General features: G+C 38.9%; 1 protein-coding gene across 1 annotated transcript; it reads right to left on the bottom strand.

The window, feature by feature from the left end:
- Positions 1-3,929: 3,929 nt before the first annotated feature.
- On the bottom strand, positions 3,930-11,300 carry LOC306996688 (sialic acid-binding Ig-like lectin 14). Its single transcript, XM_079609453.1, has 10 exons — positions 11,189-11,300; positions 10,923-11,005; positions 10,298-10,678; positions 9,664-9,957; positions 9,181-9,441; positions 8,889-8,963; positions 8,554-8,671; positions 8,355-8,409; positions 5,972-6,410; positions 3,930-4,194 (listed from the first exon to the last, which is right to left on the bottom strand). The coding sequence occupies exons 2-9, from the start codon at positions 10,990-10,992 to the stop codon at positions 6,042-6,044; spliced, it is 1,623 nt and encodes a 540-aa protein (XP_079465579.1). The 5' UTR covers positions 10,993-11,005; positions 11,189-11,300; the 3' UTR covers positions 3,930-4,194; positions 5,972-6,041.
- Between the last annotated feature and the right edge of the window lie 489 nt (positions 11,301-11,789).

The following is an 11,789-nucleotide window of genomic DNA, read 5'->3' as shown; positions in this document are numbered from 1 at the left end:
TCTTTTAAAGGTTTGTGAGTTCCCAGCATGCATTGCAGCATAAATAAATTATGCACTTTCAGTTTTTGGATCATTTTATTCTATTATTTTGTTTCATTATTTTAGTTTTTGCTGTTTCAATACTTTATTAATGCTGTTGCTGGTGACCACACTGTTACTTTTCCACTGTTACTCTGTACTTGTTTTGGTTATTTGCTGTTGTCACAGTTATTAAGGTTTGTGGGTTACATGTTGAGGTCTATGCATAGACAGTATATAAGATGGACACAGCGACCCCATAGATTTCAACGTAGAAAAGTGAAGCCCATTTGAAGCACTCACTTCCTGATCACCAGGTGTACTGCGCTGGTTCAAACTGAGCTTGGTGACGTGAGCAACGTGTCTGACAGCTGTCAGTCTTCTAGAAGATGTGCCGAGATAAATCTGAATCATTCCCTTCCAAATCTCACTGAGACGGAGAGCGTGAGCATTAGCAGGGTTGCCAACTCTCACGCATCTGGCGTGACACTCACGCTTTCAGCATCAATCTCACGCTCTCACGCACACGCAAGAAATGTCACGCCAAAATCCATTTTTCTCCCCTCTCAATCAGTTAATTTTCTATTGATGACTATTGACTAGACCACAGTGTATTAATGACAGGAGAGGAGTTTAGCTGAGCCCACAGCTGTAACATCTGCCAACAACGTTCTCACTGCAGTATTTGCTGATCGTTGATTCGCTGAAAACCTTTGCACGTGATAGGTCAGTTGCGTGTGAGAAGTTCAGAGAGAGTTCGGAGCATAGGTTCGGAGTCGGAGCCGCTGATGCGCGTTTGAAAGTTTGGATGACAATCAAGGTAAGCAGATAATAAAATGATGTGCCTTGTCACTATACAGACGTAGCCTTCCCTAATCAGTCTGTGTGCCGAGAGCGCGCTCGACAGTGCGCGAGTGAGATCGAGTGTGTCCGAGCATAATATAGTTTGTTTAAAAATTAAATATACATTTCCGCATTAGGATGATCTCTGTAGCCTATTGGTATAATCTGAAGCGTTTTAATTAGTTTACATGGTTATAAAATAAAACTCTAAAATAACTTGCAGGGAACGTTCAAAGAAAACATCTTTGTTTGACCGGTTGTGAACACGTGCGGCAAACACGACTAGAATTTGGCTTAAATAACCTCTGATGATGACCTGTAGGTTATAAAAATAAAACCCCAAGATATTATTTTTTTGCATACATCAGGGTTTATATTAAGTAAACAAGGACTGACATTTTTTAAATTAGGGTTACCAAAAACTTTCTCCGCTCACGCGTACTGAAATTTTACAGAGTCTCACTCCAGCCAAAGCCCCGAAGTTGGCAACCCTGCATTAGCTGTCCATGAGCTAGCAGCGGGAGCAACTTTATCACTCTCTATGGGCTTCTCCCTTGACTTTATCAGACTTTATGCCTCCACGTCCTCCCGATTGCTTGCGAGCTTCTCCGCCGGTCTACACGGTAATTTCTCTACAGTGCGACAGAGAGTCGCATTATGACGCAATCGTTAGCCTATTTTTTTTTTTTACAAAAACGGCTTCTACGGGGCCATAACGTAAGGTACAAGGTAATGGAGCCTTTTATACATTGTCGAGTTTCTTTAGAAATAAATAATGGACAAATGGAGTCTTTAAACGCCTCAGATGTAAACTTATTCGCTGTCAAAGTGACGCCAAAATGAATGGGAGTCAATGGAATGCTAACAGCAGGTGAAGATCTGCCACAATGGCGGCTCCCGGGGAGGCTTCAGTTTCCGGCGGATGGATTACCCCTTGGGTCTATGTGTGTGTGTGTGGCAAGCCATAGTAATAGAGTGAGGCCGATGCCGCGATTGCTAATGACGACAGTGAAGGATGAGAGAGGACCAGGCCTGGTCTTTATTTTGTGTTTTATTATGTTTTTATGCGGCAGTCGTCCTTCACTGTAGTCAATCCTCCTTTTATCTATCTGGAGCCTCCATGGGACACAAGGCCGGTGTGGCGCACAGGAGACGTTTATTAACACTAGCGCCACTGCTCCATTTCCACGTGTAACGAGATTAGGTGATTGACAGCAGCGTTAGCCTATCAGCAAGTAGTATCTTCCATTTAAAGACTGATTGGATGTTACCTGGGATGCGTCACGTCCGATTTCCCCGTTTGTTTTGCTCGTGTTGATGGTGGTTGTAGGTAAGCGTGCTATGCTTTTAATAGGCGATAATTTTAGGAATTGTTGGTATGCATTACTTGAAATCGTTTTTATTAATCAGTGCAGTGTTGGTGCTGGTGCCCCTTCGTACTGCTTAGTGGAATCGATGACTGTTCACCTCACAGGTATGTGTATTGTTAAGAGCTTGTTTATATACAGTAGTGCTGGAATGGCTGTGTGGGTTTAACATTCTTTTCGGGTACTAAATAGGCATGATTCCCTGTATCCCATTGCGTTATCGGTGGGCATGACTGACCAATCCGTGTCTAAGCGTGCTATCTGGCGTGATATCCTGATGGTAAGTGTTCAAACGTAACTATGACTGGGAGTGGGGATAGTATTATGATTGGTAACATCTCCGTTTGTGTTCGCTATAGGATTCTCCCTCTCGTTCTATGCCGTGATTGTCTGCTGCTGTTTCGCGCTGTTTAAGTGCTGCGGGTTACAGCCGCTCTGACGCGATCATCACCATAAATAAAGGGGACTGCTCGTCTGGTTCTTATCGTGGCGGTTTATTGCCCTGCTTCATATTTCTGACTAGTGTGGGACGACTATTTAGCTCCTCCGCTTCTTTTTTATTTAAACCTTTTTTTGTGTGTGTTTTCTGTTACTAATTCTGTGAAAGTACAATTTGTTTGGTTGAATTGATTTGTTTTTTTTTCTTTTCGTTCATCTTTATTATTGTAAAACCAATTAACTGCTTATAACTCAAGATGCATGTGATCAACCATCTATTTAGTGCAATCCTATTTGTGTGAACATCTACTGAGTTAAAATTGTTTTGTAGTAATCTCAGGTGACCAACTAATTGATATTTCTAAGCTTTAATGGTTTTTCTCCTTATTTTAGTTTGTTATTGACATTCAATGTCGTGAGGACTGGTTTTATTAGTGATCTCTATATTGTTATTTCTATGTACATAGTTAAAGCTGCTTATTTGTCCGCAGGAGCTGGGGTCCTACGGGTGGATTGCTCTTCCTCCTTGTGGTGGTGGTCCTTTATCGTGTGCAGTGTACACTTTGAGTGTGTGATCGTGTGAGTAGACTGCACAGTGTGTGTGGATGTGTGCTTCGTAAAAGCAAACTCCACATTGATTCCTTCCATTGGGAGCCTCAGCCCTGCTGGTATTTCATTTTTGTTTTACATATACACATAACTGCTACATATCAAGTTGGCTGGCATATGTTGTTCTTTTTGCTTTGTTTGAAGTGGGGTTTTAGTGTCCCTTGTTGGTTTTAGTGTCCAACATTTTAAATCCTCTTTGTATTAATAAACATTTGTATTTTTGTATTCGTGTCTCTTGCCTAATTCTAAACCTGTGTGCTCTACTCAATGTTTGAGTACTTTCCCTGGGGTTAACTCCTAGGGTGGTTAAACAAGTTGTTAGGTTAAACAACTTGGGCTTGTGTCAGCCCCCGCCCTGCTTGATACAGTGAGACTCTGTTAAATTACTGCAACACTTCTTTACTTCACAATTTCCAGATGACACTTAAGGTCAAGTGTGACTTGAAAGAAGCCTTAGAACTAACCTTGACTGCAAATCCAACGTTTCATTGAGATACTGAGTTTCAGCTTAACAAATTGACAAATAATAACTCAATATAACAGTAAACAATTTAAATATGCTGAATTAATTCTGATTTTGACACTTCCCTTTCTTTTTTTCCTATTTTCCAGTTTATATACCATTGTATAAATAATAAGGGAGAAGGCAACTATCACCAGAAACTTTTTTTATTGACTAAAACATATATTTGCAGCAGTTGCAGGTAGCTCAGAAACTTCCTTAAATACATATTTAAAACCACATGCAAAAAAAAAAAATGGAAGGAAGAAATGAAAAACAATGTAATTTTATCCCCGCAATTTATAAAATAAAAACAATGTTGGAGACTAATCTAATGAAACATTCTGTATTATGTTGCAATCACCAGCAATTTTTGATAGACACATAAGAGATAAAAGCTCTAAAGTAATACATTATCTTATCAAGCACCGGCCCGCGGGCGGGCCGAAGGGGCGTGGCTAAACTTTTATTACTTTTTATCGGCTTTGTTTTATAACAAATATTCAATCAACTATCATAAACTATGCATCATTTGAAAGCTAAAACACTCAAGAATCATGTTCTGAGCTTGTTTTTGCAATCAATACACCAGAGAGGAAAGGGTTAAATTAAATGCTGACTGACTGACCTTGTAAACATGAACACAATGAACGGCAATACTTATCTTTGATCGCGTATGGTTCAGATCAGTTCGGACGAATCCAATAAACACCAGCATACATTTCAATGTAAGGGTCTACTCTTCAAAATGCATCCCACTGTTTAATCCAAAACAACAACAAAATAGGGAAAAAAACGAAATATCCTCCTTTGTTTACATGAGCGTTTTGAGTTAGAGTAATCCATCATGTTCATTTTCAATGAAATATCGATTCCAACGTTCAAAAGCCATATCTCCCCCGTAGTTTGGAATCTTCCGGGTAAATTGAGCCCTCCCTCGTGTCTATCCTTCAATCACAGGCTTTGTTATTGACTGAAAAATAAAGGGAGCATTATACCGGCTGCGCGAACTGTCAATCGCGCTCCTCGGTTTTCAACTGGATAAAAGCCTGGATAAAGCCAGCCAATGTCTAGTCAGCAAAGTTTTGATTGATGGTAGTATTGACCAACCAACATCGATGCAGTGATTGACGAATCTGCTTGCATGAAACGTGTAATACAAGAACAAAGCGCAAACTTTTCATTCACACGTGCGCTTTCGCCATTCCACACGCAAGTGCGCACACACATAGTGCGCCGACACATACACACACATAGCGTTGTTTTACATTGTTTTGCCCACGGAGTTCGAATAAACCATAGACAGTATATAAACACACGGATTTAATCCAAAGCTTATATCTGAACATCTCTACCATTGATCGTCGACTACAGAATACTTTGGTGGTGTTTTGAAGAAGGTGGAGAGAAGAAGCGACGAAGAGCAGCAGAAAGTAATAGGATAACCATTGTAATAATCCGTTTACTGTAATTTATTTGAGTAAAAAACACTGTTCTAATTACAAATGTTCTAAAACTATTTTTTATATATATAAATATATTTTATACACTAGTTGGAAAACAGTCACTTCTGGAATGTCTAGGCTATACGTTTAATGATAGACGTTTTATTTCACTGTTTTTGCTATTAGAATTGATCAAAATAAAGGGTATTTTGTTAAAATGTTAAAATGTTTTGCTGAAATAGTTTTTTATTGTGTGGTTTGATGGGCAAAACAGTCTTGAATTGATATGCATGCATGTAGTATGTACTGTTTACTCTTATGTCATTTGGTAACAGGTCTCCATTTGGAGTCTCCAAATAGGTTTTTGGAAAGGACGCCTATACTTTTCATCAATAAAAGCTTACAGAAACTACATTTTTGGGAGTATCAATCTCAAATTTGACTCAAAACATGTCCAGACATTCAATTTTATCTTTATGGTGTTTTCAGGCCTTTGACATAAAAGTCTGATCAATTTTTCCCTAAGTTAAGTTCATTCAAAGAAATCGTAAGTCACTTTCATGTCAATTTACCTTGTTTTACTCTTTTCCTATTCAACTTTGAGTTAAAATTGAATCTTGGGTAACAAAGTTTCAATTGTCTAGTTTAAAAAAATACAAGAATTATGAATGTGGACCATAGGGTTTAAGAGCTACAGACATTTGTATTTGGGTATGCCGTTTTCAGAAAATTCTCAAAAATAGGGGCGCTTGATAAGGGGTTAAACATCGTACCTTACAAAACAAAATGTTGTTGTGTGTAGTTAAGACTTTTAGCTCCTTAACTTTTAAGCACCTGAGAATTAGAATAAAGTTCCTCCTCTCCCTCCATCTGTTTCTGGTTGGGTGTTTCAATCTGGTCACCTCCATCCTGAAGGGCCTCCCTTTGCTTCCCATCTCCTCTCTTGTCCCTGTTGATCTCAGCGTATTCTGTGCCTGTAGGTTCCCTCTCTCCCTCTTCAGGCGCTCTGTTCTTTAGAAGGGAGTAGTCGATGCTGGCGTAGTCCTCCTCTCCTGCTTGCATCTCGACTGCTTCACCGTCCTCTGCTCCATCTGTTGGTGCTGCTGTGTCTGTGATCTCTCCATCAAGCTGTCCATGAAGCGGTGTCTGCTCATTGGTTCCATTTTGAGCAACATCTGTCTGTACTGTCTGATACATACAGAACATATCCTTATTTTTATTGATTTATTTATTTACATTAAAAGGTTAGTTCGCCCAAAAATAAAAATAAACAATTGTCATTAATTACTTACCTCAAAAAGTTCTAAAGAAATCGTAAATCTAATCCATATAAATTGAGCAGTTTAGTCAAAATTTTCTGAAGAGACACGATCGCTTTATATACAGATTGAATTTAAGCTTTTATTCATATCTATACATCCATCCATACTTTTCATTGGTTCTTGCAGAAGCTCAAACGTGCTGCGTAACACGAGAATGAACCTCATTGGTTCTTGCAGAAGCTCAAACGTGCTGCGTAACATGAGAATGACCCTCATTGGTTCTTGCTGAAGCTCAAACGTGCTGCGAAACATGAGAATGAACCTCATTGGTTCTTGCAGAAGCTCAAACGTGCTGCGTAACATGAGAATGACCCTCATTGGTTCTTGCTGAAGCTCAAACGTGCTGCATAACACAAGAATGACCCTCATTGGTTCTTGCAGAAGCTCAAACGTGCTGTGTAACACGAGAATGAACCTAATTGGTTCTTGCAGAAGCTCAAACGTGCTGCGTAACACGAGAATGAACCTCATTGGTTCTTGCTGAAGCTCAAACGTGCTGCGAAACATGAGAATGAACCTCATTGGTTCTTGCAGAAGCTCAAACGTGCTGCGTAACACAAGAATGAACCTCATTGGTTCTTGCAGAAGCTCAAACGTGCTGCATAACACGAGAATGAACCTCATTGGTTCTTGCTGAACCTCAAACGTGCTGCGTAACACAAGATTGATCCTCATTAGTTCTCACACGTTGTGTGAACATGCTTGAGTCAGTCAGTCAACAATGCAGATTGTTTCAAAGCAGCTTTACAGTGATAACAGGAAAATAATGCAACAAAGTTTGTTTTGGCTGTACAGCAGCCAGACGCGGCCTTACCTATGTTTCACCCGTTTCAATTGAAACAGGCACCGCCCTCCAAGGGGGGCCCCAAAAGACCAGCAAAATCCCAATCATTTTCTCCACAGGATATTGATTTTCAGGCATAATGTCTAAACCATCCAAGGTAGATTGACAACGAGCTACGAGGTTGTGAAATTAAAGTTTTTTCTGCTCCTATAAAAGCCACAAGGTATGAACTCAACCTTGTTATTTGCGATCTTCTGGAGAAATACTACACTACCCACAATTCTAAGCAAAACACTGACGTCTCTGATTGGTCGATCTCGCGCCGCGGTTACCATGGCGAAGTTTACCACCCCCGCGAACGGCTTAAGCAATCTGATGTATAATATCGGTAGTTTATGTTTACTTTGCCTTTTTTGCCGTTAGGTTACCGTTTAAGCAGGAACATAATTTTAAGAGGAAATTAAACGTACATATGCCAGTGGTGCTAAAAAACAAAAGATATTAGACAACAAAATAAAAGCTTTATTTCAGTCTACCAAAAGTGACCTCTTTCTTTGGTCCAGCATCTGTAACCCTACCGGCGACAGCTGCGGCCGAATTTAATTGTATACAGTTTTAATCAAGTAAGGTTGGATTATTTATATGTTGAGCTGCCTGTTCATGAAGCGGAAAGTGCACGTAATAAAATAATATACCATTGATGCAAACCAACAGGAATCCTTGCTTTCTCTGCTCTATTATGTTTATGTTTTATGTGGGTAACGTTAGGGCCCCATATTAGTTATTGAAACGGGCCCCCAGATGCTTAAGGCCGCCGCTGACTGCAGCTCTAGAAGAAAATAGTGTAATTTTCATCAACTCATCATTATGGTGATGAATGTTCATGTAAATAAATGCCTAAATTCAATCTGTTCATCATTTGAAGCGATCATGTCTCTTCAGAACATTTGGGCTAAACCACAAAACCACGAAAGTGATGTTTCCGTTTCAACTTCTGTTTCAACAAAATATTTGGATCTGTCTTACCTCCAAATTGATATCAGTGTCCGGATTGTCTGTCAGCACTTTATGACTTTTGCCTCTGTTAAGAAAATATATTTAGGGATTAAGGCTCGAGATTTGAAGCTGACAGTGCAAAATGTTCTAAACGCTACATACAAATTACAAATTATGTTTGATGGACTTTTAGGCAGCTTTTAGGAGAAGGAGTAAATGGCAGGCCTACCTGTGGCAAGACACCCAACAACATAAAATCATTGAGAAGATGAATGCTGAACATGCCATTCCTGCCACAAATGTGAGCATCGTTGAGATGTTCAATATCTTCTTGAAATATTCTATAACTTAAATATAAAAACACAGAATTGTTACTAATTTAAGAAAATGTCCAATGTTCTGAATGTTCCTGAAATCCTAAACTTAACCCACACCCTAAACCTACTGCTAAAATCTGATTGATTGAGAGGAATGTTGTTCAAGGATCAGAAAACTTGTCAATCTAGGAACATTGGCCTGAAATAAACATACAAAGTCTAAAGTGTATAAACTGCTGAGTATTACCTGTAGTTTTTTGGGTGGAATTCGGCTGATTGTTTTCAACTCCAGGAGTGATGGACTCGTTTATTTTCAATTCACCTAGCATGTAATAAATGTTATTATGTTAGAATGACTAAAGACATATATTCAAACTTTAGGGCTGCCCACTGCAAACCGCAATGAACTTTCCTAGATGTGTCACAGTTCAGTATTTCAACAGTTGCTGACATGTTGTCAATTTCGTAATTTTAATGTTGTAAGTCTGTGACATTGTTAGGTTACCAAAACATTTCATGTGGAATCTGGTTCTACTTACGAATGACATTGATAGTGATGGATGCATTCAAAGTCTCGTTCATATATGTCATCTCACAGACGTATATCCCAGCATGCTCCTTTCTCACATTGGTAATCATGAGATTTTCTGCAGACGTGTGGTTCCTGATTTTATCTGCAGTTCCATTGAAACTCCATACAGGATCAGAGGACGGTGGGTGACTCTCAACAGTGCAGTTCAGGCGGAGAGTGTCACCCTCCATCACTTTGTCATCGCCCAGAATTCGAAGAGTCTGTAGATCTGAAAAAAAGCAACTGCATTGGTTTTGACACCATAGTGACACAGTAAGCAGGAAATAAATAATTTTAGTTCTACTCATTGATCAATGGTAGAAGATGGAAGAAGGAAGTTCTCAGCAGTGACGCCTACACTCTTCTAAACTTCAGAATTTTAGTTTTTAGCAATTGTCAAAGAAACATGCTTTTTCAATAAGTTTGGTTAAATGTGTATATTTGTACTCACATGTTACTTCTAGAGTCTTACAGGCACTGATGGTTTTGTTTCCATAGATCACGTCACATCCTACAGTGGCATTGTGCAATTTGGAGGTCGGAGTCAAGTGCAAAGTTGAGAGGTAGAGGCTTCTGGAGGTGATCAGAGTGATGTTGACATCCTTGAGGTTGGTGATATTTCCTCGTCTTGTCTTGATCCACCATGTTATTTCAGGTGGAGTTTCCGGGCATGGAAAAGGAGCTGAACATGTCAGATTGGCTTCCACTCCTTCACTGAGAGGAGGAATATCCATTATAGGCTCGTCTGCAAAGAGAGTACACAACATAATGTAGACATTGCAGATTTCCACTGTGTAAATAATTGAGTCATTCTTTGAGGACAGATTCAGATCAAATGCATATTTTATTAAGATGAAGAGAAAAAAACTAGTGTGATAAGCAGAGCACAGCCATGTGTTTAATTTTCCTTATTTTTAAGAGATCATGTCCAGCATAGTTCCTCTGCTGAGATTATGAAATCATAACATCAGAACGTGTGCAGTGAGCAGAACATCCCTCTGAAACAACTGAGAACTGAAAGAGAACATCAGACTAGAGAAAAAGGCAGGACCTTTTAAACTTTGCCAAACACAAGCAAGCATTACCTTGAATGATGATTTTAACTGTGGGTTTATATGTGCTTTTATGTGTATTCTGCCCCTCCACTCTAAATGCATATTCATTTTCATCTTCTGCTGTTATGTCTTTCATGATGAAGCTGCAGTTGTTTTTGGTCAGATCAGGTTCAAGCATCTTAATCCGTTCCATCTCTTCCAGTTTGATTTTATTTTGTGTACTCACTTTCCCCTTGAAAATTATTCTGTCTTGTTTACATTGACCATTTCTACATACTATCCACTGAACGTTATCAATAGGTTTAGCTTCTTTTGGATAGGTGAAGGTGCATGAAATCAGAGAGCATAATCCTGGAACTGCAGTAATTTCTGGCGGATTGAAGGTGATTTTCCAGTCCTTTTTTCCATTGCCTTGAATAACAGAAGAAAGTGATGAAATGCCTGGACACAGGACATCTCATATCTTAAAATAATAGTTGCCTGTTCATGCTCAAAACATGTTCACATGTAGTGTATATGATGTACAAATATTTAACTCATAGAAGTGCAGTGATGGTTGAGGAGTGTCAGGTATAGTTTTATTAAAATATTTTTATTTTCAAATTTAATACAAATATTTAAACTTAAATGTTACTGTAAAACATGTAATACGTACCTGTACACAACATATTTAATACAAACACAGAGAGGATTGTACAGCTTGAAATGATCTGCATTTTAAACATGCCTTCCACAGATCTGCACACAAAAAAACTTGAGCATTAATATAAATGCTATGCATGCAAAATTTCCTATATACTATTCTATATTTGTTTGCAAATACTTTGGCAGTGCATATATAAAATATGTGCTAGTGAAGAAAACTACATTTCAAATGTTTTTGTCAAATGTCATAATTTACAGCATTAAAATTGGCCTTACCGCTTCAAGTCAAACCGTTCACAGTGTTCTCAGAAGATTTAGTTGTAAGACTGCAGAAGCAGCACACGAGTGTACAAGCTGCATCCTTCCTCTAGTGGAGCACTTCCTCATTAAACTGACTTGCACAAATGAGGGATTGTTGTGCATGACAAGCATAAATATGGAAATAATTAGTATAGTTCAGTAAAAGAAATAAATGAACCATAGTTTGATTCAAATGCATTATTAGCCAAAAATTTTACTTGAAAGCGAAAAAGGCAGTGAAAATAGTGTAGGTCTATTGGAAATGTAACAAGTTAAATGTGCATAGGAAGTTCTCTGTGTTGCAAAAATGTGTAAATTGTCACACATCTAGTTTTGTTGAGTTCTGTTCGAGGACTCTTACACTGCGTCTGAAATAGAATACTTCCCTACATAGTATACGAAAAACAGCTCGCCAACAGAGATCTTTTTGAAAAATAGTTTGCAAAAAGTACCCGGATTACCCACAAATTCCGGCAAGTGTGCATTCGATGGACACTTTACTATTCTATGAGGCCACGGGAGAGGAATTGTGAATGGCATGCCAGTAAAGCGACACAACTGATGCTGGTAGGTCATG

The sequence above is a fragment of the Phoxinus phoxinus genome, assembly GCF_949152265.1.
Source record: "Phoxinus phoxinus genome assembly, chromosome: 4".
Classification (NCBI taxonomy): Eukaryota; Metazoa; Chordata; class Actinopteri; order Cypriniformes; family Leuciscidae; genus Phoxinus; species Phoxinus phoxinus.
The sequence above is the reverse complement of the archived record's forward strand: the minus strand, read 5'-3'. Positions and strand labels throughout refer to the sequence as shown.

Bases quoted from the DNA above. Each gene is read 5' to 3' on its own strand.
- LOC306996688 (XM_079609453.1), bottom strand. From the start codon at position 10,992: ATGTTTAAAATGCAGATCATTTCAAGCTGTACAATCCTCTCTGTGTTT. The intron at 8,964-9,180 runs GTAAGTAGAACC...ATTACATGCTAG, and splicing joins CATCACTATCAATGTCATTC to GTGAATTGAAAATAAACGAG. The intron at 8,410-8,553 runs GTAGGCCTGCCA...TTTTCTTAACAG, and splicing joins TGTTGGGTGTCTTGCCACAG to AGGCAAAAGTCATAAAGTGC.